General features: G+C 52.2%; 1 protein-coding gene across 3 annotated transcripts in view; it reads left to right on the top strand.

The window, feature by feature from the left end:
• LOC143784993 (integrin alpha-L-like) overlaps positions 1–27,878 on the top strand; it is a 105,326-nt gene that overhangs the window by 40,186 nt on the left and 37,262 nt on the right. For 2 of the 3 annotated variants that reach the window (XM_077273620.1, XM_077273622.1), the window contains exons 9-21: positions 3,476–3,620; positions 8,598–8,665; positions 16,142–16,262; positions 16,404–16,552; positions 16,629–16,766; positions 16,837–17,043; positions 18,800–18,921; positions 19,372–19,517; positions 19,647–19,801; positions 19,877–19,990; positions 20,159–20,220; positions 20,530–20,671; positions 20,744–20,836. In XM_077273620.1, coding sequence (XP_077129735.1) covers positions 3,476–3,620; positions 8,598–8,665; positions 16,142–16,262; positions 16,404–16,552; positions 16,629–16,766; positions 16,837–17,043; positions 18,800–18,921; positions 19,372–19,517; positions 19,647–19,801; positions 19,877–19,990; positions 20,159–20,220; positions 20,530–20,671; positions 20,744–20,836 — 1,662 coding nt within the window. The remainder of the gene's footprint in view (positions 1–3,475; positions 3,621–8,597; positions 8,666–16,141; positions 16,263–16,403; positions 16,553–16,628; positions 16,767–16,836; positions 17,044–18,799; positions 18,922–19,371; positions 19,518–19,646; positions 19,802–19,876; positions 19,991–20,158; positions 20,221–20,529; positions 20,672–20,743; positions 20,837–27,878) is intronic. The other variant, XM_077273621.1, reaches the window with a different exon arrangement.

Here is a 27,878-nt window from a genome sequence, read left to right as displayed (position 1 = left end):
TCTTCTGTCCTCCACTGCTCATCCATGATGCCATATCAGGGTTATCTTCTTTCCTCCACTCCTCATCCATGACACAATCTCGAAGTTATCTTCTGTCCTCCACTCCTCATCCATGACGCCATCTTGGGGTTATCTTCTGTCCTCCACTCCTCATCCATGACACCATCTTGGGGTTATCTTCTGTCCTCCACTACTCATCCATGGCGCCATCTCCGGGGTTATCTTCTGTCCTCCACTCCTCATCCATGGCGCCATCTCCGGGTTATCTTCTGTCCTCCACTCCTCATCCATGATGCCATATCAGGGTTATCTTCTTTCCTCCACTCCTCATCCATGACGCCATCTTGGGGTTATCTTCTGTCCTCCACTCCTCATCCATGGCGCCATCTCCGGGTTATCTTCTGTCCTCCACTCCTCATCCATGATGCCATATCAGGGTTATCTTCTTTCCTCCACTCCTCATCCATGACGCCATCTCGGGGTTATCTTCTGTCCTCCACTCCTCATCCATGGCGCCATCTCCGGGTTATCTTCTGTCCTCCACTCCTCATCCATGATGCCATATCAGGGTTATCTTCTTTCCTCCACTCCTCATCCATGACGCCATCTTGGGGTTATCTTCTGTCCTCCACTCCTCATCCATGATGCCATCTCGGGGTTATCTTCTGTCCTCCACTCCTCATCCATGATGCCATCTCGGGGTTATCTTCTGTCCTCCACTCCTCATCCATGATGCCATCTCGGGGTTATCTTCTTTCCTCCACTCCTCATCCATGACACAATCTCGAAGTTATCTTCTGTCTTCCACTCCTAATCCATGATGCCATGTGAGGGTTATCTTCTGTCCTCCACTCATCCATGACGCCATCTCAGGGGTACCTTCTGTCTTCTACTCATACATGACACCATGTCGGGGTTCTCTTCTGTCCTCCACTCCTCATCCATGATGCCATCTTGGGGTTATCTTCTGTCTTCCACTCCTCATCCATGATGCCATCTTGGGGTTATCTTCTGTCCTCCACTGCTCATCCATGATGCCATATCAGGGTTATCTTCTTTCCTCCACTCCTCATCCATGACACAATCTCGAAGTTATCTTCTGTCCTCCACTCCTCATCCATGACGCCATCTTGGGGTTATCTTCTGTCCTCCACTCCTCATCCATGACACCATCTTGGGGTTATCTTCTGTCCTCCACTACTCATCCATGGCGCCATCTCCGGGGTTATCTTCTGTCCTCCACTCCTCATCCATGGCGCCATCTCCGGGTTATCTTCTGTCCTCCACTCCTCATCCATGATGCCATATCAGGGTTATCTTCTTTCCTCCACTCCTCATCCATGACGCCATCTTGGGGTTATCTTCTGTCCTCCACTCCTCATCCATGGCGCCATCTCCGGGTTATCTTCTGTCCTCCACTCCTCATCCATGATGCCATATCAGGGTTATCTTCTTTCCTCCACTCCTCATCCATGACGCCATCTTGGGGTTATCTTCTGTCCTCCACTCCTCATCCATGATGCCATCTCGGGGTTATCTTCTGTCCTCCACTCCTCATCCATGATGCCATCTCGGGGTTATCTTCTGTCCTCCACTCCTCATCCATGATGCCATCTCGGGGTTATCTTCTTTCCTCCACTCCTCATCCATGACACAATCTCGAAGTTATCTTCTGTCTTCCACTCCTAATCCATGATGCCATGTGAGGGTTATCTTCTGTCCTCCACTCATCCATGACGCCATCTCAGGGGTACCTTCTGTCTTCTACTCATACATGACACCATGTCGGGGTTCTCTTCTGTCCTCCACTCCTCATCCATGACGCCATCTCGGGGTTATCTTCTGTCCTCCACTCCTCATCCGTGAGGCCATCTCGGGGTTATCTTCTGTCCTCCACTCCTCATCCATGATGCCATCTCGGGGTTATCTTCTGTCCTCCACTCCTCATCCATGACGCCATCTTGGGGTTATCTTCTGTCCTCCACTCCTCATCCATGACGCCATCTCCGGGTTATCTTCTGTCCTCCACTCCTCATCCATGACGCCATCTCCGGGTTATCTTCTGTCCTCTACTCCTCATCCATGGCGCCATCTCTGGGTTATCTTCTGTCCTCCACTCCTCATCCATGACGCCATGTCAGGGTTATCTTCTTTCCTCCACTCCTCATCCATGACGCCATCTCCGGGTTATCTTCTGTCCTCCACTCCTCATCCATGACACCATATCAGGGTTATCTTCTGTCCTCCATTCCTCATCCATGATGCCATCTTGGGGTTATCTTCTGTCCTCCACTCTTCATCCATGACGCCATGTCAGAGTTATCTTCTGTCCTCCACTCCTCATCCATGACGCCATCTTGGGGTTATCTTCTGTCCTCCACTCCTCATCCATGACGCCATCTCGGGGTTATCTTCTGTCCTCCACTCCTCATCCATGGCGCCATCTCTGGGTTATCTTCTGTCCTCCACTCCTCATCCATGACGCCATGTCAGGGTTATCTTCTGTCCTGCACTCCTCATCCATGACGCCATCTCCGGGTTATCTTCTGTCCTCCACTCCTCATCCATGACGCCATATCAGGGTTATCTTCTGTCCTCCATTCCTCATCCATGATGCCATCTTGAGGTTATCTTCTGTCCTTCACTCCTCATCCATGACGCCATGTCAGAGTTATCTTCTGTCCTCCACTCCTCATCCATGACGCCATCTTGGGGTTATCTTCTGTCCTCCACTCCTCATCCATGACGCCATCTCGGGGTTATCTTATGTCCACCACTCCTCATCCATGACGCCATGTCAGGGTTATCTTCTGTCCTCCACTCCTCATGCATGCCGCCATCTCGGGTTCTCTTCTGTCCTCCACTCCTCATCCATGACGCCATGTCAGAGTTAACTTCTGTCCTCCACTCCTCATCCATGACGCCATCTTGGGGTTATCTTCTGTCCTCCACTCCTCATCCATGACGCCATCTCGGGGTTCTCTTCTGTCCTCCACTCCTCATCCATGCCGCCATCTCGGGGTCATCTTCTGTCTTCCACTCCTCATCCATGACGCCATCTCGGGGTTATCTTCTGTCCACCACTCCTCATCCATGACGCCATCTCGGGGTTCTCTTCTGTCCTCCACTCCTCATCCATGACGCCATCTCGGGGTTCTCTTCTGTCCTCCACTCCTCATCCATGACGCCATCTCGGGGTCATCTTCTGTCTTCCACTCCTCATCCATGCCGCCATCTCGGGGTTATCTTCTGTCCACCACTCCTCATCCATGCCGCCATCTCGGGGTTATCTTCTGTCCACCACTCCTCATCCATGACGCCATCTCAGGGTTATCTTCTGTCCACCACTTATCATCTGTGATGCCCTCTCAGAGCTATCTTCTGTTGTCTCTTCTTTACTCTGTAGACAAACAAATTAAAGTCTGTCATTTCTACAGTTTTACAAATGCCATATACAAATTTATTTTCTTAACAGGTAGGAAAAAACTTCATAAGCTTAAGAGACAAAATAGCCAAACTGGCTTCTTATCCAACAGATAAGCACACAGAAGTCCTAACAGATTACTCTAGACTTGTGGGTTTCTTTAATGAGCTGCAAAGCAAGATCCTCGCAATTGAAGGTGAGTCTCATCATATTCGTTTACAAGCAGAAATAGTGTATAGAAAATGTGGAGTCACTGTGTACATACATTACTGATCCTGAGTTACATCCTGTATTATACCCCAGAGCTGCACTCACTATTCTGCTGGTGCAGTCACTGTGTACATACATTACTGATCCTGATTACATCCTGTATTATAATCCAGAGCTGCACTGACTATTCTGCTGGTGCAGTCACTGTGTACATACATTACATTACTGATCCTGAGTTACATCCTGTATTATACCCCAGAGCTGCACTCACTATTCTGCTGGTGCAGTCACTGTGTACATACATTACATTACTGATCCTGAGTTACATCCTGTATTATACCCCAGAGCTGCACTCACTATTCTGCTGGTGCAGTCACTGTGTACATACATTACATTACTGATCCTGATTACATCCTGTATTATACTCCAGAGCTGCACTCACTATTCTGCTGGAGCAGTCACTGTGTACATACATTACATTACTGATCCTGAGTTACATCCTGTATTATACCCCAGAGCTGCACTCACTATTCTGCTGGTGCAGTCACTGTGTACATGCATTACATTACTGATCCTGAGTTACATCCTGTATTATACCCCAGAGCTGCACTCACTATTCTGCTGGTGCAGTGACTGTGTACATACATTACATTACTGATCCTGAGTTACCTCCTGTATTATACCCCAGAGGTGCACTCACTATTCTGCTGGTGCAGTCACTGTGTACATACATTACTGATCCTGAGTTATATCCTGTATTATACTCCAGAGCTGCACTCACTATTCTGCTGGTGCAGTCACTGTGTACATACATTACATTACTGATCCTGAGTTATATCCTGTATTATACCCCAGAGCTGCACTCACTATTCTGCTGGTGCAGTCACTGTGTACATACATTACATAACTGATCCTGAGTTACATCCTGTATTATACTCCAGAGCTGCACTCACTATTCTGCTGGTGCAGTCACGGTGTACATACATTACATTACTGATCCTGAGTTATATCCTGTATTATACCCCAGAGCTGCACTCACTATTCTGCTGGTGCAGTCACTGTGTACATACATTACATTACTGATCCTGAGTTACCTCCTGTATTATACCCCAGAGGTGCACTCACTATTCTGCTGGTGCAGTCACTGTGTACATACATTACACTACTGATCCTGAGTTACATCCTGTATTATACCCCAGAGCTGCACTCACTATTCTGCTGGTGCAGTCACTGTGTACATACATTACATTACTGATCCTGAGTTACATCCTGTATTATACTCCAGAGCTGCACTCACTATTCTGCTGGTGCAGTCACTGTGTACATACATTACATTACTGATCCTGAGTTACATCCTGTATTATACCCCAGAGCTGCACTCACTATTCTGCTGGTGCAGTCACTGTGTACATACATTACATAACTGATCCTGAGTTACATCCTGTATTATACTCCAGAGCTGCACTCACTATTCTGCTGGTGCAGTCACTGTGTACATACATTACATTACTGATCCTGAGTTACATCCTGTATTATACCCCAGAGCTGCACTCACTATTCTGCTGGTGCAGTCACTGTGTACATACATTACATTACTGATCCTGAGTTACATCCTGTATTATACCCCAGAGCTGCACTCACTATTCTGCTGGTGCAGTCACTGTGTACATACATTACATTACTGATCCTGATTACATCCTGTATTATACTCCAGAGCTGCACTCACTATTCTGCTGGAGCAGTCACTGTGTACATACATTACATTACTGATCCTGAGTTACATCCTGTATTATACCCCAGAGCTGCACTCACTATTCTGCTGGTGCAGTCACTGTGTACATGCATTACATTACTGATCCTGAGTTACATCCTGTATTATACCCCAGAGCTGCACTCACTATTCTGCTGGTGCAGTCACTGTGTACATACATTACATTACTGATCCTGAGTTACCTCCTGTATTATACCCCAGAGCTGCACTCACTATTCTGCTGGTGCAGTCACTGTGTACATACATTACATTACTGATCCTGAGTTACTACCTGTATTATACCCCAGAGCCGCACTCACTAGTCTGCTGGTGCAGTCACTGTGTACATTTATTACATTACTGATCCTGAGTTACATCCTGTATTATACCCCAGAGCTGCACTCACTATTCTGCTGGTGCAGTCACTGTGTACATACATTACATTACTGATCCTGAGTTACATCCTGTATTATACCCCAGAGCTGCACTCACTGTTCTGCTGGTGCAGTCACTGTGTACATACATTACTGATCCTGATTACATCCTGTATTATACTCCAGAGCTGCACTCACTATTCTGCTGGAGCAGTCACTGTGTACATACATTACATTACTGATCCTGAGTTACCTCCTGTATTATACTCCAGAGCTGCACTCACTATTCTGCTGGTGCAGTCACTGTGTACATACATTACATTACTGATCCTGAGTTACCTCCTGTATTATACCCCAGAGCTGCACTCACTATTCTGCTGGTGCAGTCACTGTGTACATACATTACTGATCCTGAGTTATATCCTGTATTATACTCCAGAGCTGCACTCACTATTCTGCTGGTGCAGTCACTGTGTACATACATTACATTACTGATCCTGAGTTATATCCTGTATTATACCCCAGAGCTGCACTCACTATTCTGCTGGTGCAGTCACTGTGTACATACATTACATTACTGATCCTGAGTTACATCCTGTATTATACTCCAGAGCTGCACTCACTATTCTGCTGGTGCAGTCACTGTGTACATACATTACATTACTGATCCTGAGTTATATCCTGTATTATACTCCAGAGCTGCACTTACTATTCTGCTGGTGCAGTCGGTGTGTGCATATATTACATTACTGATCCTGAGTTACATCCTGTATTATACACCAGAGCTGCACTCACTATTCTGCTGGTGCAGTCACTGTGTACATACATTACATTACTGATCCTGAGTTACATCCTGTATTATACCCCAGAGCTGCACTCACTATTCTGCTGGTGCTGTCACCGTGTACATACATTACATTACTGATCCTGAGTTACATCCTGTATTATACTCCAGAGCTGCACTCACTATTCTGCTGGTGCAGTCACTGTGTACATACATTACACTACTGATCCTGAGTTACATCCTGTATTATACTCCAGAGCTGCACTCACTATTCTGCTGGTGCAGTCACTGTGTACATACATTACATTACTGATCCTGAGTTACCTCCTGTATTATACTCCAGAGCTGCACTCACTATTCTGCTGGTGCAGTCACTGTGTACGTACATTACATTACTGATCCTGAGTTACCTCCTGTATTATACCCCAGAGCTGCACTCACTATTCTGCTGGTGCAGTCACTGTGTACATACATTACATTACTGATCCTGAGTTACATCCTGTATTATACCCCAGAGCTGCACTCACTATTCTGCTGGTGCCGTCACTGTATACATACATTACTGATCCTGAGTTATATCCTGTATTATACTCCAGAGCTGCACTCACTATTCTGCTGGTGCAGTCACTGTGTGCATACATTACATTACTGATCCTGAGTTACATCCTGTATTATACTCCAGAGCTGCACTCACTATTCTGCTGGTGCAGTCACTGTGTACATACATTACATTACTGATCCTGAGTTATATCCTGTATTATACTCCAGAGCTGCACTCACTATTCTGCTGGTGCAGTCACTGTGTACATACATTACATTACTGATCCTGAGTTACATCCTGTATTATACTCCAGAGCTGCACTCACTATTCTGCTGGTGCAGTCACTGTGTACATACATTACTGATCCTGAGTTACATCCTGTATTATACCCCAGAGCTACACTCACTATTCTGCTGGTGCAGTCACTGTGTACATACATTACATTACTGATCCTGAGTTATATCCTGTATTATACTGCAGAGCTGCACTCACTATTCTGCTGGTGCAGTCGGTGTGTGCATATATTACATTACTGATCCTGAGTTACATCCTGTTTTATACCCCAGAGCTGCACTCACTATTCTGCTGGTGCAGTCACTGTGTACATACATTACATTACTGATCCTGAGTTACATCCTGTATTATACTCCAGAGCTGCACTCACTATTCTGCTGGTGCAGTCACTGTGTACATACATTACATTACTGATCCTGAGTTACATCCTGTATTATACTCCAGAGCTGCACTCACTATTCTGCTGGTGCAGTCACTGTGTACATACATTACATTACTGATCCTGAGTTACATCCTGTATTATACCCCAGAGCTGCGCTCACTATTCTGCTGGTGCAGTCACTGTGTACATACATTACATTACTGATCCTGAGTTACATCCTGTTTTATACTCCAGAGCTGCACTCACTATTCTGCTGGTGCAGTCACTGTGTACATATATTACTGATCCTGAATTACCTCCTGTATTATACTCCAGAGCTGCACTCACTATTCTGCTGGTGCAGTCACTGTGTACATACATTACTGATCCTGAGTTACATCCTGTTTTATACTCCAGAGCTGCACTCACTATTCTGCTGGTGCAGTCACTGTGTACATACATTACTGATCCTGAGTTACCTCCTGTATTATACTCCAGAGCTGCACTCACTATTCTGCTGGTGCAGTCACTGTGTACATACATTACATTACTGATCCTGAGTTACATCCTGTATTATACCCCAGAGCTGCACTCACTATTCTGCTGGTGCAGTCACTGTGTACATACATTACATTACTGATCCTGAGTTACCTCCTGTATTATACTCCAGAGCTGCACTCACTATTCTGCTGGTGCAGTCACTGTGTGCATACATTACATTACTGATCCTGAGTTACATCCTGTATTATCCTCCAGAGCTGCACTCACTATTCCGCTGGTGCAGTCACTGTGTACATACATTACATTACTGATCCTGCATGACATAAGTGGATCCGTCAGGTTTGCTTTCCTCTTTCAGGAGTGGCACAGGGCTCCAACTTCACTCAGGAGATGTCATCTGCGGGGCTGAGTGCCGTTCTCACAGCGGTAAGCGTTGGGTAGTGCCAGGCGTTGGTAGTGCCAGGCAGTGGGCAGTACTGTGGTGGGCAGTGCCAGGCAGTGGTGTGTGATGGGCAGTGCCTAGTGTTGGTAAGTGCAGGGCGGTGGGCAGTGGTGTGCTGTGGGCAGTGCTGTACAGTGGGTGGTGCCGGGCAGCTGCGTGTGGTGGGCAGTGGTTGGCGGTGGGTAGTGCCGGGCGGTGGGCAGTGCCGCAGTGCCGTTTGGTGGGTAGTGCTGGGCAGTGCTGTGCGGTGGGCAGTACTGGGCGGTGAGCAGTACTGGGCGGTGGGTGGTGCCAGGCGGTGGGTAGTGCTGGGCGGTGGGCAGTGCCGTGCGGTGGGTAGCGCCGTGCGGTGGGTAGTGCCGTGCGGTGGGTAGTGCCGTGCGGTGGGTAGTGCCGTGCGGTGGGTAGTGCCGTGCGGTGGGCAGTGCTGTGCGGTGGGCAGTTCTGGGCGGTGGGCAGTGCTGGGCAGTGCCGTTCGGTGGGTAGTGCTGGGCGGTGGGTAGTGCCGTGCGGTGGGTAGTGCTGGGTGGTGGGCAGTGCCGTTCGGTGGGTAGTGCTGAGCGGTGGGCAGTGCTGTGCGGTGGGCAGTTCTGGGCGGTGGGCAGTGCCGTGCAGTGGGTAGTGCCGGGCGGTGGGCAGTGCTGTGCGGTGGGCAGTACTGGGCGGTGGGCAGTGCCGTGCGGTGGGTAGTGCTGGGCGGTGGGCAGTGCTGTGCGGTGGGCAGTGCTGTGCGGTGGGCAGTACTGGGCGTTGGGCAGTGCCGGGCGGTGGGCAGTGCTGTGCGGTGGGCAGTACTGGGCGGTGGGCAGTGCCGTGCGGTGGGTAGTGGTGGGCAGTGCTGTGCGGTGGGCAGTGCTGTGCGGTGGGCAGTACTGGGCGTTGGGCAGTGCCGGGCGGTGGGCAGTGCCGTGCGCTGGGCAGTACTGGGCGGTGGGTAGTGCCGGGCGGTGGGCAGTGCCGTGCGGTGGGTAGTGCCGTGCGGTGGGCAGTGCTGTGCGGTGGGCAGTACTGGGCGGTGGGCAGTGCTGTGCGGTGGGCATTGCTGTGCGGTGGGCAGTGCTGTGCGGTGGGCAGTGCTGTGCGGTGGGCAGTTCTGGGCGGTGGGCAGTGCCGTGCAGTGGGTAGTGCCGGGCGGTGGGCAGTGCTGTGCGGTGGGCAGTACTGGGCGGTGGGCAGTGCCGTGCAGTGGGTAGTGCCGGGCGGTGGGCAGTGCTGTGCGGTGGGCAGTACTGGGCGGTGGGCAGTGCCGTGCGGTGGGTAGTGCTGGGCGGTGGGCAGTGCTGTGCGGTGGGCAGTGCTGTGCGGTGGGCAGTACTGGGCGTTGGGCAGTGCCGGGCGGTGGGCAGTGCCGTGCGCTGGGCAGTACTGGGCGCTGGGCAGTACTGGGCGGTGGGTAGTGCCGGGCGGTGGGCAGTGCCGTGCGGTGGGCAGTGCCGTGCGGTGGGTAGTGCCGGGCGGTGGGCAGTGCTGTGCGGTGGGCAGTACTGGGCGGTGGGCAGTGCCGTGCGGTGGGTAGTGCTGGGCGGTGGGCAGTGCTGTGCGGTGGGCAGTGCTGTGCGGTGGGCAGTGCTGGGCGGTGGGCAGTGCTGTGCGGTGGGCAGTGCTGTGCGGTGGGCAGTACTGGGCGTTGAGCAGTGCCGGGCGGTGGGTAGTGCCGGGCGGTGGGCAGTGCCGTGCGGTGGGTAGTGCCGGGCGGTGGGCAGTGCTGTGCGGTGGGCAGTACTGGGCGGTGGGCAGTGCCGTGCGGTGGGTAGTGCTGGGCGGTGGGCAGTGCCGTGCGCTGGGCAGTACTGGGCGGTGGGCAGTGCTGTGCGGTGGGCAGTGCTGTGCGGTGGGCAGTGCTGTGCGGTGGGCAGTACTGGGCGTTGGGCAGTGCCGGGCGGTGGGCAGTGCTGTGCGGTGGGCAGTGCTGTGCGGTGGGCAGTGCTGTGCGGTGGGCAGTACTGGGCGTTGGGCAGTGCTGTGCGGTGGGCAGTACTGGGCGGTGGGTAGTGCCGGGCGGTGGGCAGTGCTGTGCGGTGGGCAGTACTGGGCGTTGGGCAGTGCCGGGCGTTGGGCAGTGCCGTGCGCTGGGCAGTACTGGGCGGTGGGCAGTACTGGGCGGTGGGCAGTACTGGGCGTTGGGCAGTGCCGGGCGGTGGGCAGTGCTGTGCGGTGGGCAGTGCTGTGCAGTGGGCAGTGCTGTGCGGTGGGCAGTGCTGTGCGGTGGGCAGTGCTGTGCGGTGGGCAGTACTGGGCGTTGGGCAGTGCTGTGCGGTGGGCAGTACTGGGTGGTGGGTAGTGCCGGGCGGTGGGCAGTGCTGTGCGGTGGGCAGTGCTGTGCGGTGGGCAGTGCTGTGCGGTGGGCAGTGCTGTGCGGTGGGCAGTACTGGGCGTTGGGCAGTGCCGGGCGGTGGGCAGTACTGGGCGTTGGGCAGTGCCGGGCGGTGGGCAGTACTGGGCGGTGGGCAGTGCTGTGCGGTGGGCAGTACTGGGCGTTGGGCAGTGCTGTGCGGTGGGCAGTACTGGGCGGTGGGTAGTGCCGGGCGGTGGGCAGTGCTGTGCGGTGGGCAGTGCTGTGCGGTGGGTAGTGCTGGGCGGTGGGCAGTGCTGTGCGGTGGGCAGTACTGGGCGTTGGGCAGTGCCGGGCGGTGGGCAGTACTGGGCGTTGGGCAGTGCCGGGCGGTGGGCAGTACTGGGCGGTGGGCAGTACTGGGCGGTGGGTTGTGCCGGGCGGTGTGGATGGATATGCGGCACACTTAGGACGTGCCTCTCCAGTAATGACACCTCTCTCGGCATTGACAATGTAGGCCACTCCGCACTCCCAGTCTATAAAGAAAGGAGACTTTTCTCCATAAAATCATCCAGAGATCTGTGACGTTTTGACCTATAACAAAACTGGCGTGACGTGTCACTCTCCGGAAGGAGAAGCGTTGCCCCTTGGATCTCATACCAGATCTCATACATTGCGCTGACGAGGGGCACAACCCTGAAAGTGTCTGCGATTGAGATTTTGGTTTTGGCTTCTATCCTAAGTCGTGTAACGGCTCGTGATGGGGTCGATAGTGACCGATAGGATGGCTACTTCCTATAGGCGGCGCTATAGGGTTATACAGTAAAAGAGGCTCCAGTTTAGGTGTCGCGCTGTCCGGATACGGTGCCCTTTGGTTACATATTCCGGCCCCATATTCCCTCTTTGGTATTTCTCTCTATGCCTCGTATTCTGTCGATGACCTTTCTAAATACACGGTGCAATGTTCCAATGTAGGCACCGATGGAAACATGCCTCATACATACGTGTGTCCGCACGACCATAGTAGAGTTGTTCCCTGAAGGGTGAAATCCGCTACGGTCACCTCTGGATGTCTGCACAGTGCCATGTGCTCCATAATATGGGTGTCAGGGGACACACTTCAGGGTTACGTAGGGGATGATGTGGGTTGTAGTTTTGCAACAGCTGCAGAACCACAGTTTTGGGGGACACCGCAGAACAAGCTCACCATTGAGGGGGTCTAGGGATATTCTGCCGGTCATCAGTTAGGGGTAAGAGAGGCTATTTCTGGGGGCCATCATAGAGGAAGGTATTGGGGCTCATTCTTATGACCATTATTTGGTTCTGAAATAGAGGGTCCCTTCTGAGGACCATCATTGATTTGGTAGAGGGGCTACTCCTGGGGACCATCATGGATGTAATGGAGTGGTAAGAGATACTACTCCTGAGGACAATCATGGTGGATGTGAAACGACTACTCCAGAGTACATTCACTGAGGTGATAAAGGGGCTACTCCTGGGTATCATCAATGAGGAGATAAGAGCACCTACTCCTGGGGACCATCATGGGGGTAAGAGGGGCTACTCCTGGGAACCATCAATGGAGAGGTAAAAGACACTACTCCTGAGGACCATCATCGGGAGGAGAGTTAAGAGGGGCTACTCTTGGGGACCATCAATGGGAAGGTTAGAGCCGCTACTCCTTGGGACCATTTATGGGGAGATAAGAGAGGCTGCTCATGGGAGCCATCATCTGGAGGAGTGGTGAGAGGGGCTAATCCTGAGAACCATCATGGGCGGTAAGAAGGGCTACTCCTGGGGACCATTTATGGGGATATAAGAGCGGCTAGCCCTTGGGACCATTATCAGGAGGAGGGGGTGAGAAGTGCTACCCCTGGGGACCATCAACAGTGATGTAAGAGGAGCTACTCTTGGGGACCAACAATGGGGAATTAAGAGGTGCTACTCTGGGGTATCAGCAATGCAAAGATAAGAGCACATACTCCTGGAGACCATCATGGGGGTAAGAGGGGCTACTCCTGAGGACCATCATGGGGTTGGAGGTGTAAGAAGGTCTACCCCTGGGGACCATGATGGGGGTGGAGGTGTAAGAAGGGCTACTCCTGGGAACCATGATGGGGTTGGAGGTGTAAGAAGGTCTACCCCTGGGGACCATGATGGGGGTGGAGGTGTAAGAAGGGCTACTCCTGGGAACCATGATGGGGTTGGAGGTGTAAGAAGGTCTACCCCTGGGGACCATGATGGGGGTGGAGGTGTAAGAAGGGCTACTCCTGGGGACCATGATGGGGATGGAGGTGTAAGAAGGGCTACTCCTGGGGACCATGATGGGGGTGGAGGTGTAAGAAGGGCTACTCCTGGGAACCATGATGGGGGTGGAGGTGTAAGAAGGGCTACTCCTGGGGACTATGATGGGGGTGGAGGTGTAAGAAGGGCTACTCCTGGGGACCATGATGGGGGTGGAGGTGTAAGAAGGTCTACTCCTGGGGACCATGATGGGGGTGGAGGTGTAAGAAGGGCTATTCCTGGGGACCATGATGGGGGTGGAGGTGTAAGAAGGGCTACTCCTGGGGACCATGATGGGGGTGGAGGTGTAAGAGGGGCTACTCCTGGGGACCATGATGGGGGTGGAGGTGTAAGAAAGTCTTCTGCTGGGAACCATGATGGGGGTGGAGGTGTAAGAAGGTCTACCCCTGGGGACCATGATGGGGGTGGAGGTGTAAGAAGGGCTACTCCTGGGGACCATGATGGGGGTGGAGGTGTAAGAAGGGCTACTCCTGGGAACCATGATGGGGGTGGAGGTGTAAGAAGGGCTACTCCTGGGGACTATGATGGGGGTGGAGGTGTAAGAAGGGCTACTCCTGGGGACCATGATGGGGGTGGAGGTGTAAGAAGGGCTATTCCTGGGGACCATGATGGGGGTGGAGGTGTAAGAAGGGCTACTCCTGGGGACCATGATGGGGGTGGAGGTGTAAGAAGGGCTACTCCTGGGGACCATGATGGGGGTGGAGGTGTAAGAAGGGCTATTCCTGGGGACCATGATGGGGGTGGAGGTGTAAGAAGGGCTACTCCTGGGGACCATGATGGGGGTGGAGGTGTAAGAGGGGCTACTCCTGGGGACCATGATGGGGGTGGAGGTGTAAGAAGGTCTTCTGCTGGGAACCATGATGGGGGTGGAGGTGTAAGAAGGGCTACTCCTGGGGACCATGATGGGGGTGGAGGTGTAAGAAGGGCTACTCCTGGGGACCATGATGGGGGTGGAGGTGTAAGAAGGGCTACTCCTGGGAACCATGATGGGGGTGGAGGTGTAAGAAGGGCTACTCCTGGGGACCATGATGGGGGTAGAGGTGTAAGAAGGGCTACTCCTGGGGACCATGATGGGGGTGGAGGTGTAAGAAGGGCTACTCCTGGGAACCATGATGGGGGTGGAGGTGTAAGAAGGGCTACTCCTGGGGACCATGATGGGGGTGGAGGTGTAAGAAGGGCTACTCCTGGGGACCATGATGGGGGTGGAGGTGTAAGAAGGTCTTCTGCTGGGAACCATGATGGGGGTGGAGGTGTAAGAAGGGCTACTCCTGGGGACCATGATGGGGGTGGAGGTGTAAGAAGGGCTACTCCTGGGAACCATGATGGGGGTGGAGGTGTAAGAAGGGCTACTCCTGGGGACCATGATGGGGGTGGAGGTGTAAGAAGGGCTATTCCTGGGGACTATGATGGGGTGGAGGTGTAAGAAGGGCTACTCCTGGGGACCATGATGGGGGTGGAGGTGTAAGAAGGTCTACCCCTGGGGACCATGATGGGGGTGGAGGTGTAAGAGGGGCTACCCCTGGGGACCATGATGGGGGTGGAGGTGTAAGAAGGGCTATTCCTGGGGACCATGATGGGGGTGGAGGTGTAAGAAGGGCTACTCCTGGGGAACATGATGGGGGTGGAGGTGTAAGAGGGGCTACTCCTGGGGACCATGATGGGGGTGGAGGTGTAAGAAGGTCTTCTGCTGGGAACCATGATGGGGGTGGAGGTGTAAGAAGGGCTACTCCTGGGGACCATGATGGGGGTGGAGGTGTAAGAAGGGCTACTCCTGGGGACCATGATGGGGGTGGAGGTGTAAGAAGGGCTACTCCTGGGAACCATGATGGGGTGGAGGTGTAAGAAGGGCTACTCCTGGGGACCATGATGGGGGTGGAGGTGTAAGAAGGTCTACTCCTGGGGACCATGATGGGGGTGGAGGTGTAAGAAGGTCTTCTGCTGGGAACCATGATGGGGGTGGAGATGTAAGAAGGGCTACTCCTGGGGACCATGATGGGGGTGGAGGTGTAAGAAGGGCTACTCCTGGGGACCATGATGGGGGTGGAGGTGTAAGAAGGGCTACTCCTGGGGACCATGATGGGGGTGGAGGTGTAAGAAGGTCTTCTGCTGGGAACCATGATGGGGTGGAGGTGTAAGAAGGGCTACTCCTGGGGACCATGATGGGGGTGGAGGTGTAAGAAGGGCTAATCCTGGGGAACATGATGGGGGTGGAGGTGTAAGAAGGGCTACTTCTGGGGACCATGATGGGGGTGGAGGTGTAAGAAGGGCTACTCCTGGGGACCATGATGGGGGTGGAGGTGTAAGAAGGGCTACTCCTGGGAACCATGATGGGGGTGGAGGTGTAAGAGGGGCTACTCATGGGGACCATTATGGGGGTGGAGGTGTAAGAGGGGCTACTCCTGGGGACAAAGATGGGGGTGGAGGTGTAAGAGGGGCTACTCCTGGGAACCATCACGAGGGAGCGGGAAAAGTGGCTACTCCTGGGGAGCATCACTGAGACTGTACATGGACTACTCTCTTTGGGGTCATTATTGAGGGGGTAAAGGGGCGACTTCTAGGAAACCCCTATTGGTGAGCATCAGATGCATGTTATATTATGTGGGGATATCACAGAGCCCCTTGTCCTTGGTCCCGGTGCTACATCCAGGTTTTGGCAGGCTCCTGGGTTCTGCCTCTTGTGTAGGTGGACCTTGCAGGGAGAGATTTATCATGAGGGGATTTTGGACATCTGTTCTGTGGGAAGCTGCTTTTCTTCAGTCCATTGTCCCCTGTACTGGAGCGAGAAATACAACTTGAGCTGGAATTACACTGGGGCTGGCGGGGAGCATGGTGGATTCTCAGTATCTCAGAGCCACTGATCTGTGACTATTGCTTCTTCTTGTAGGAACGGGACGTTCTCGGGGATCCAGGGATATTTGATTGGTCAGGTGGAATCTTAAATGTCTCCATGCAAGGAGGCCTCGCTTACATGTCCCGGAATGACGATGAGAAGTATGGCTACCTGGGTGAGTAACGCTACTTTAATTAATGATGTGCCCCCTCCCCCATCACTGACGTACAGTATATATTTACAATTAAGAGACCCTGCAGTTCTAGGGCGCTGGTCCTCCGGACACAGTCACCCAACAGCTTGTTGTTCACCACAGGATACTCTGTGGAGCTGCTTCATACTGGGAACGGACCACTGTATTTGGTGGGTTCTCCTCGCTTCCAGTATGTCGGACTAGTCACTGTTCTGCAGGAAGTTTCTGGAGAACTTAGATGGACGAAGGTGGATTCCTTACAAGGTGAACAGGTGAGACTCTGAGTGACAGCATGGCCAGCTGCAGTGTGAGATGTTGGCCCCTAATCAGAAGACTTTCTTCTTGTAGGTTGGCTCGTACTTTGGAGCAGAGTTGGCTGTTTCAGACATTAACCAAGACGGTGTGACGGACCTGGTGTTGATTTCTGCTCCTCATCACTATGAGCTTAGATGGTCTGGACAAGTCTCTGTGTGTCGGTTCAATGAGGTGAGATCTTTGTGAGCAATATGAGATGTCATCCGAGTTATTCCTCATAAGTAACAGACTGTGTGTTTAGCAGAAACTGCAGTGTGTTGTCACCCTCCATGGGGAGCCGGGTCATCTTCAGTCTCAGTTCGGAGCTGCTGTGTCGTCCCTTGGGGATTTGGATGGAGATGGCCTCACTGAGGTGGCTGTGGGAGCCCCATATGAGATGGATGGACAAGGAGCTGTGTATATTTATAAAGGGACACGTTCAGGACTGCTTATTGCGGCCTACAGTCAGGTAATACAAGATGGCACCTTGCAATTAGAAGCAAAAGAGGGATGTTTACTGAGGAGATTACAGGGAAGCGAGAGTAACCAGAAGAGAGCGATGATGGAGGATAGAGAGACTGAAGATGATAGAGATGACGGGCGCAAAGCAGTCAAAAGGGTGATGAACGAGAGACGGAGGGTCATAGAAGTGACACAGAAAGTCATAGAGGTGACGGGCGAGAGACGGAGGATCATGGAGGTGACGGACAAGAAACGGAGGGTCATAGAGGGGTTGAACGAGAGATGGAGGGTTCTGGAGGTGACTGACAAGAGCCAGAGGATCATTAGAGTGACGGATGAGAGACTGTGGGTTCTGGAGGTGACGGAGGGTCTTGGAGGTGACTGGCAAGAGAGACTGACGGTGATAGAGAGAACTGGAACAACACAGTCATAACGATGATGGAAGGAGGGCCCTAGAGGTGATGAACAAGAGACGGAGGGTTCTGGATGTGATGGACAAGAGACTGAGGATTATAAAGGTGATAGATGAGAGACTGAGGGTCCTGAAAGTGACGTACGAGAGACGGAGGTTCACAAAGGTGACGGATGTGAGACGCAGGGTCCGGAAGGTGAAAAACTAAACATGCAGAGTTATGGGGTGATAGACGAGAGACGGAGGGTCCATGGAGTGATGGACGAGAGACTGAGGGTCCTCGAGGTGACGGAGGGTCCTGGGGTTGATGAATAAGAGAAAAAGTGTTCTGGAGGTGATGATTGAGAGACGGAGGGTCTTGGGGGGGGGGGGGGGGGGTGATGGACAAGAGACTGAGGGTCCTGAAGGTGAAGGTGACGTACGAGAGACGGAGGTTCACAAAGGTGATGGATCAGAGACGCAGGGTCCGGAAGGTGAAAAACGAAAGATGCAGAGTCCTTGGGGTGATAGACGAGAGACGGAGGGTCCTTGGAGTGATGGATAAGAGACTGAGGGTCCTCGAGGTGACGGAGGGTCCTGGGCATGATGAATAAGAGAAAAAGTGTTCTGGAGGTGATGATTGAGAGACGGAGGGTCTTGGGGGGGGGGGGGGGGGTGATGGACAAGAGACTGAGGGTCCTGAAGGTGATGTACGAGAGACGGAGGTTCACAAAGGTGATGGATCAGAGACGCAGGGTCCGGAAGGTGAAAAACGAAAGATGCAGAGTCCTTGGGGTGATAGACGAGAGACGGAGGGTCCTTGGAGTGATGGATGAGAGACTGAGGGTCCTCGAGGTGACGGAGGGTCCTGGGGATGATGAATAAGAGAAAAAGTGTTCTGGAGGTGATGATTGAGAGACGGAGGGTCTTGGGGGGGGGGGGGGGGGGGTGATGGACAAGAGACTGAGGGTCCTGAAGGTGAAGGTGACGTACGAGAGACGGAGGTTCACAAAGGTGATGGATCAGAGACGCAGGGTCCGGAAGGTGAAAAACGAAAGATGCAGAGTCCTTGGGGGTGATAGACGAGAGACGGAGGGTCCTTGGAGTGATGGATGAGAGACTGAGGGTCCTCGAGGTGACGGAGGGTCCTGGGGATGATGAATAAGAGAAAAAGTGTTCTGGAGGTGATGATTGAGAGACGGAGGGTCATGGGGGGGTGATGGACAAGAGACAGAGGGTCCTGGGGGGTGATGGAGAAGAGCCGAAGGGTTCTGGAGGTGACGGACAAGAGAAAGAGGGTCCTGAGGTTGATGGAGGTGAGCGTTATTGAGTAGGGTAGACAGTCCATGTTGAGTTGTCTCTTGTCTTTCAGAGGCTGCACAGTCCTTCAGGGATCCTGGGCTTTGGTCTCTCCATACATGGAGTCTTGGACATGACAGAGGATGGCCTAATCGATGTGGTTGTAGGATCGCTGGGTCACGTGACTTTGCACAGGTCGTATGATGTCTTTGTGCTCAAACAGTAGGTCAGAAATAGATGTCACTGTGGGTGTGGGTTCAGGGTCCAGCATTCCCAGCGAGATCCCACACTATCTTAGAGGAAGAGGGTCAGGGTAACCCACTCCCTTTGTGCTCCTATGGGCTTCAGTACAATGATGTCATCTTTTGTGACACTGCCACCAAATAAAGATACCTGAGTTCTACGTCTATGATAATGAAGACCTGTCCCTGGCATGGCACCATTGATATTGAGGTCCAGTAGCCTCTGAGAGCTCTCTACGGCTTCATCTGAGCTCAGGCCACAAATCTCCTCACAATTTCTCCCACCAGACAGCTGAGCGCCCGCGGATTCCATTGTCCTGATGGATCTGAGCGTGGTCTTATAATGTGGGCTGAAGATTTGGAGGTGAGGATTCAGATCTATCTTATGTTACTCTCTACACAGATCCAAACCTGTACTCAACGTGAGTCTGAGCCTCATGGCCAACCAGACGCACATGGTTCTTTCCAGCCAGGAGGTGAGTGGCTGTGACAACATGTTGACCCTAGAGGCATGTGTTCATGTCGAAATACTGACCTCCAAATATACAGGTAGGAAAGAAATGTGACGCTGTATGCTGGACCTGAACCTGCTCATGCCTCATGGATGTGGCCCCGGGCTCACGTCTGCCGGAAGTTGTCCCGTGCTTATAGGCCACACTGTTATATCTTGTCTTTCAGGCTCCATGTCCATATCCATCCATTACAATCTTACTCTTGATTCTCTAAAGCCTGAGAGCCGAATGTTCTTCACAGACAAGCAGAGAAAGATGACACGGACAGAGGAGATCCTGGGGCCTGGAACCTGGTGTCAGAACCACACTGTATACCTCCAGGTGAAGCAGTCTTGGCCATCCTCACTCCAGGTGTGCAGTGGTAGCTGTTTGGCTCACGTTTCTCTTCTTCCATAGGACTGTGGTGTGGAGGACGTTTCGGAGGTGCAGGTGTTTCTCACAGCTGTAGTACAGCAGGTTTCCCCTCCTTGGCATGTATTACAGTCCACAGATCTTAATGCCACCAACCTGGTAGGTGTGAAGCCCACAGTTCACTTTCCTACAGGGTGGGTAGTCCATTCTAGTAGGTCTCTTGCACGTTTGAGGGGTGGTCTTGGGTACAGTGACCACATTGGCCAGAGTGGGACGTTGTGGATTTCTGACCTCAACCTGCTGTATTCTTATCTTTCCTCTCTTTAGATTTCGTTTCAAATCTGTGAAGAAGGAAAGATCTGTAATCCAGACCTGAGCATTAAACTATAGTAAGTGCCCCCCACTGACCTGAAGTTGTCACATGTCACAGCTGATCCCAGGGTTTAACATTGAGTCGCTAGGTGAACCCCAGTCTCAACCAGACTCCGCAATGGGAGAGGGGCCATGGCTGTCACCATGCAGAAGACAGCTAGTGGCACTCGTATCCACCATTAGTCACCATCTGCTACCTGTGTATGAGATGAGCAGATATGGTGGAGCAGGAGAGACTTATACTCACTGGGATGGTCCTATGATGGTCTTGGGGGGCCGCCTCCCGCTGTGATACAGCTGACGGATCATTGTGGCTTCTGTTACAGTCATTCTCCACTGGTGCTGGAGGATGGCACCCTGTTCTCCATGTTCCTTAACCTACAAAACATGAATGAGCGGGCTCATCAGACCAGACTGCACCTCGACGTCCCACCTGGACTGTCTTACCGCAAAGCCAATGTCACAGAGGTACGGCAGATGTTGTGATGTGCATGCTGTTTTCCTGTATGAGCGCTCATTATGGCCTCCTCCTGTGTACAGGCTTCTCACTGGATCCCTCTGGAGTGTGGAGACTTTAAAGAGCAGAAACTGGCATGTAACATCAGCCACCCGATCCTAAAGAGACGAGTCTGGGTGAGACGAGATGGAACAAACGACCAATGAAGATTGTAGAAGAAGGGGTGGAGGGGACACCGTAGATGAAGATGGGGAGCACTGTGAATTTTGGGAGGTCAGAAAAGAGGGTACACGAGGGATGGACATGGGCAATGAAGATGGTAGGGGGTGACTAAAGGGAAAGTGGGAACACAGAGGATGATGAGCGGGAGCAATGAGGATGGTGGAGGTGGTAACTATGCGGAAAGTGGGGGACACGGGGGATTAAGATGAGGGGCAACCATGGGGAAAGTGTGGACACGGGATGATGAGCAGGAGCAATGAGGATGGTGGAGGTGGTAACTATGCGGAAAGTGGGGGACACGGGGGATTAAGATGAGGGGCAACCATGGGGAAAGTGTGGACACGGGATGATGAGCAGGAGCAATGAGGATGGTGGAGGTGGTGACTATGCGGAAAGTGGGGGACACGGGGGATTAAGCTGAGGGGCAACTATGGGGAAAGTGTGGACACGGTAGAGGATCATGAGCAGGAGCAATGAGGATGGTGAAGGTGGTGACTATGGGGAAAGTGGGGGACAAGGAGGATTAAGCTGAAGGGCAACTATGGGGAAAGTGTGGACACAGAGGATGATGAGCAGGAGCAATGAGGATGGTGGAGGTGGTGACTATGGGGAAAGTGGGAGACACGGGGGATTAAGCTGAGGGGCAACTATGGGGAAAGTGTGGACACAGAGGATGATGAGCAGGAGCAATGAGGATGGTGGAGGTGGTGACTATGGGGAAAGTGGGGGACACGGGGTATTAAGCTGAGGGGCAACTATGGGGAAAGTGTGGACACAGAGGATGATGAGCGGGAGCAATGAGGATGGTGGAGGTGGTGACTATGCGGAAAGTGGGGGACACGGGGTATTAAGCTGAGGGGCAACTATGGGGAAAGTGTGGACACAGAGGATGATGAGCAGGAGCAATGAGGATGGTGAAGGTGGTGACTATGGGGAAAGTGGGGGACAAGGAGGATTAAGCTGAAGGGCAACTATGGGGAAAGTGTGGACACAGAGGATGATGAGCAGGAGCAATGAGGATGGTGGAGGTGGTGACTATGGGGAAAGTGGGAGACACGGGGGATTAAGCTGAGGGGCAACTATGGGGAAAGTGTGGACACAGAGGATGATGAGCAGGAGCAATGAGGATGGTGGAGGTGGTGACTATGGGGAAAGTGGGGGACACGGGGTATTAAGCTGAGGGGCAACTATGGGGAAAGTGTGGACACAGAGGATGATGAGCGGGAGCAATGAGGATGGTGGAGGTGGTGACTATGCGGAAAGTGGGGGACACGGGGTATTAAGCTGAGGGGCAACTATGGGGAAAGTGTGGACACAGTAGAGGATGATGAGCAGGAGCAATGAGGATGGTGAAGGTGGTGACTATGGGGAAAGTGGGGGACAAGGAGGATTAAGCTGAAGGGCAACTATGGGGAAAGTGTGGACACAGAGGATGATGAGCAGGAGCAATGAGGATGGTGGAGGTGGTGACTATGGGGAAAGTGGGAGACACGGGGGATTAAGCTGAGGGGCAACTATGGGGAAAGTGTGGACACAGAGGATGATGAGCGGGAGCAATGAGGATGGTGGAGGTGGTGACTATGGGGAAAGTGGGAGACACGGGGGATTAAGCTGAGGGGCAACTATGGGGAAAGTGTGGACACAGAGGATGATGAGCAGGAGCAATGAGGATGGTGGAGGTGGTGACTATGGGGAAAGTGGGGGACACGGGGTATTAAGCTGAGGGGCAACTATGGGGAAAGTGTGGACACAGAGGATGATGAGCGGGAGCAATGAGGATGGTGGAGGTGGTGACTATGGGGAAAGTGGGGGACACGGGGTATTAAGCTGAGGGGCAACTATGGGGAAAGTGTGGACACAGAGGATGATGAGCGGGAGCAATGAGGATGGTGGAGGTGGTGACTATGGGGAAAGTGGGAGACACGGGGGATTAAGCTGAGGGGCAACTATGGGGAAAGTGTGGACACGGTAGAGGATGATGAGCAGGAGCAATGAGGATGGTGAAGGTGGTGACTATGGGGAAAGTGGGGGACAAGGAGGATTAAGCTGAAGGGCAACTATGGGGAAAGTGTGGACACAGAGGATGATGAGCAGGAGCAATGAGGATGGTGGAGGTGGTGACTATGGGGAAAGTGGGAGACACGGGGGATTAAGCTGAGGGGCAACTATGGGGAAAGTGTGGACACAGAGGATGATGAGCGGGAGCAATGAGGATGGTGGAGGTGGTGACTATGCGGAAAGTGGGGGACACGGGGTATTAAGCTGAGGGGCAACTATGGGGAAAGTGTGGACACAGAGGATGATGAGCAGGAGCAATGAGGATGGTGAAGGTGGTGACTATGGGGAAAGTGGGGGACAAGGAGGATTAAGCTGAAGGGCAACTATGGGGAAAGTGTGGACACAGAGGATGATGAGCAGGAGCAATGAGGATGGTGGAGGTGGTGACTATGGGGAAAGTGGGAGACACGGGGGATTAAGCTGAGGGGCAACTATGGGGAAAGTGTGGACACAGAGGATGATGAGCAGGAGCAATGAGGATGGTGGAGGTGGTGACTATGGGGAAAGTGGGGGACACGGGGTATTAAGCTGAGGGGCAACTATGGGGAAAGTGTGGACACAGAGGATGATGAGCGGGAGCAATGAGGATGGTGGAGGTGGTGACTATGGGGAAAGTGGGGGACACGGGGTATTAAGCTGAGGGGCAACTATGGGGAAAGTGTGGACACAGAGGATGATGAGCGGGAGCAATGAGGATGGTGGAGGTGGTAACTATGCGGAAAGTGGGGGACACGGGGTATTAAGCTGAGGGGCAACTATGGGGAAAGTGGACACAGAGGATGATGAGCGGGAGCAATGAGGATGGTGGAGGTGGTGACTATGGGGAAAGTGGGGGACACGGGGTATTAAGCTGAGGGGCAACTATGGGGAAAGTGTGGACACAGAGGATGATGAGCAGGAGCAATGAGGATGGTGGAGGTGGTGACTATGGATGTGGAGGGAAGTACATGGCAAAAGTGGGGACACAGGGTGAAGATGGAGCAATGAAGAAGGTCGAGCGGATGTTGACAAAATAATAATAATAATCTTTATTTATATAGCGCCAACATATTCCGCAGCGCTTTACAGTTTAACAGTTTCAAACACAAGTCATACAGTAGGTAACAACATTAACAATACAGTAATAAAGCACAATAATCCGCCCCTGCTCGTGAGAGCTTACAATCTACAATGAGGTGGGGGGATACAAAGTACAGGTGTGTATTTACAATGATATATTTACAATGATGGTCCAGCCATCTTCAGGGGGTGGGGGGTAGATGGAGATAGTGAATGGGCTACACACACACACAAACATAAAATGACTTTGATTAGGGAACGTGATAGGCCGCTCTGAACAAATGTGTTTTGAGGGTGCCCCTAAAACTATGCAAGTTGAGGATGGTCCTAATATCTTGGGGTAGAGCATTCCAGAGGATCGGCGCAGCACGGGAGAAGTCTTGGAGTCGGGAGTGGGAGGTACGGATTAGTGCAGAGGTTAGTCGAAAGTCATCTGCAGAGCGCAGCGGTCGGTTAGGCCGATAGCCAGAAATGAGTGAGGAGATGTAAGGGGGGCCGCACTGTGGAGAGCTTTGTGGGTGAGAACAAGGGACAAAAGGGTGTACGGTGTATGCAAGGTGATGTTGTGCTCATTTATACCATATGGAGGCCCCTGTTGGACATGGTGTCCCCCTTACTCAGGGATGGTGAAAGTGCTGCAGATGGTCACCAGCTAGTGTCCATGTGTGAGACCATGAGCTTGGTGAGTACAATGTGTATTTAGGAGATCACAGGCTTCGTCTGAGCTAGACAGTTTATATTCAGCACAGCGCTAACACGATACTAAAGGCTGCCCGGCCCCTCCGTCCAGAATAAAACAAGTGTGAACAGCTGCCAGCGCTCGGCACTCCTGGTGGACCGCTCGGCACTCCTGGTGGACCGCTCGGCACTCCTGGTGGACCGCTCGGCACTCCTGGTGGACCGCTCGGCACTCCTGGTGGACCGCTCGGCACTCCTGGTGGACCGCTCGGCACTCCTGGTGGACCGCTCGGCACTGCTGGTGGACCGCTCGGCACTCCTGGTGGACCGCTCGGCACTCCTGGTGGACCGCTCGGCACTCCTGGTGGACCGCTCGGCACTGCTGGTGGACCGCTCGGCACTCCTCGTGTAGCGCTCGGCACTGCTGGTGGACCGCTCGGCCCTCCTCGTTTACCGCTCGGCACTCCTGGTGGACCGCTCGGCACTCCTCGTGTACCGCTCGGCACTCCTGGTGGACCGCTCGGCACTCCTCGTGTACCGCTCGGCACTCCTGGTGGACCGCTCGGCACTCCTCGTGTACCGCTCGGCACTCCTGGTGGACCGCTCGGCACTCCTCGTGTACCGCTCGGCACTCCTCGTGTACCGCTCGGCACTCCTCGTGTACCCCTCGGCACTCCTCGTGTACCCCTCGGCACTCCTCGTGTACCGCTCGACATTCCTCGTGTACCGCTCGGCACTCCTCGTGTACCGCTCAACACTCCTCGTTTACCGCTCGGTACTCCTCGTGTACCGCTCGGCACTCCTCGTTTACCCCTCAGCACTCCTTGTGTACCGCTCGACATTCCTGGTGGGCCGCTCGGCACTCCTCGTGTACCGCTCAGCACTCCTGGCGGACCGCTCGGCACTCCTCGTGTACCACTCGGCACTCCTGGCGGACCGCTCGGCACTCCTCGTGTACCGCTCGACACTCCTGGTGGGCCGCTTGGCACTCCTGGTGGACCGCTAGTGCGATCATGACCGCATATGGAACAGTCCTCTTGGCTGACTAAAAATACTGTAAAAATAAAGAAGCTACGAACACCCTCTCAAAAATCCCACTCCCACCCCCCCACCAAAAAAAAAAATAGTTTTAATCTGGAAATAAAATAAATGTAGCATAAGAAGCCATATGTTAGGTATTGCCGTCTCCGTAATGACATGAAACACAACAGTATATCAATGTTTGTCCTGCACGATGCCAAAATTGGCATTTTTATTCATCCCTCCTCACAAAAAGCGAAATAAAAAGTTTTATATATTCAAAATTGGCCAGAATGAATCTACAGCTCTTTTATGTAGAAAAGGGAAAGTAAGCGTTGCGGCTCTCCGGAGCTGAGGCAGCGCAGAGCAGAGAGGTGTCGATAAAGTAGTAAAATGTGATCAAACTGTGGCTACAGACCCACAATAAAAGCACTCGCCATTCAGCCCGAATAGCGGGACTCTGCTCCTCCAGCCTCACTAAAAGGAATCCATCAAATATTTGTATGTACCCAAACTACAGCTCGTCACCCAAAAAGTAACCCTCCGACAGACTGCAGAACGCGCGGCTCTGAGAAGAGCATAGTAAATACATCTATAGTAGCGTGGTCTCCCCATAATGACGCTACCCCCAGAACCCCGATCTGTGCCGCACTGACGAGAGGAAACAACTGCTGCTTTTATCGATTTCTCCCCACAATGAGTTACTAACAGATAGGTCATCTCTGCCCCCAAACGCTTCAACTGACAGACACCGCTGAGAAGCAACAGAAAACTACTATGCCAACGTGGCAATAAAAAGACACTGCTTTGTCCTAAAGGCCTACAATGGCCACATCCAAACTCCAAATTTAGGGCTTTTCCAACTTTGTTGCTGTCAGAATAAAGTAGAAATCTGGAAATATAACTTTTGTCACGTGTTATTACCGTATGTATGTACGGTCAACATATTCAGGCTTAGATTTTTTTTTGTATTTTGGTTTACTCTTGCTACATAAATATAGAACAATGTGTTGTAAAAACATAATTACTTGGATATATAAAACTTTTACAGTTATTATTAGTCACAGATACCCGATTGTTAAAATCTGTCTTGGTCATTATGAGAAACAGGCCTAGTCCTTACGGAGATAAATTTCATGTATTCGATTTTTGCATACATCTTAGTGCATACTGTGGGCTACTGCACTTGTTGGACTGAATATGCTTTGCTCATACTTGCAGCAGACTGCTGGCAAACACTTCAGCAGCACTTCCTTTATTGCTTTGTCTCCTTCACAGTTCAGTGCAGCCTGCATCCACCGTGCTGCTGCCTCTCAGGCTAACCTCTCTTGGTAGTGATATTCTACAGTAGCTCCTGCCTGGCATCTTGCACACTTGCTGCCTACTCAATCAATTACTGCATCACAGTTGGTCACACACAAGAACTTCTATGTTCTCCGAGTCTGGAGTGATCATTGTCTTTCTACTAAGGCCTCAGAGCTTGGATGTCTCTGGTATGGCACATCTCACAGTCAGGAAAAGCCTCTACGCTCACCTCTGCTGTGTCTAATTTTCTCTGTTATGGCAGTTGTTCTTCACCTTATCAGCAAATACACTCATAACTAATGGGAATAATCTCTGTTGTGAATTTGGATTCTGGGCTCCCCCGGTGGCCGCTTGTGGAATTGGACTTGTCATCCTCTTTCCTGTTTCACCTGGTTCCATCAGTAGTGGGTGTCGCTATTTAAGCTCATTTCTCTGGTGGTTTCTTGCCGGTCAACAATGTTATCTGATGCCTCTCAGTGCTTGTTCCTGCTTCTAGACAACCACTAGATAAGTTGGACTTTTGTCCATGTTTTGTTTTTGCCTATTTGTTCCAGTTCACAGCTGAAGTTTTGTTACTGTGTCTGGAAAGCTCTCGTTGATCAGGGATTGCTACTCTGGCGTTATGAGTTAATGCCAGAGTTTAAGGTAATCTCTGGATGGTGTTTTGTTAGTGTTTTTCTGCTGACCATGAAAGTATACTATCTGTCTTCTGCTATCTAGTAAGCGGACCTCAAATTTGCTAAGACTATTTTCCTGCTGCGTTTGTTGTTTCATCTGAACTCACCGTCATTATATGTGGGGGGCTACTGTCTTCTTTGGAATATTTCTCTAGAGGTGAGCCAGGTCTTATATTTCCCTCTGCTAGCTATTTAGGTC

The sequence above is a fragment of the Ranitomeya variabilis genome, chromosome 7 (assembly GCF_051348905.1).
Source record: "Ranitomeya variabilis isolate aRanVar5 chromosome 7, aRanVar5.hap1, whole genome shotgun sequence".
Lineage (NCBI taxonomy): Eukaryota > Metazoa > Chordata > Amphibia > Anura > Dendrobatidae > Ranitomeya > Ranitomeya variabilis.
Note: the sequence above shows the minus strand (reverse complement) of the source record. Positions and strands in the feature narration are given on the sequence as shown.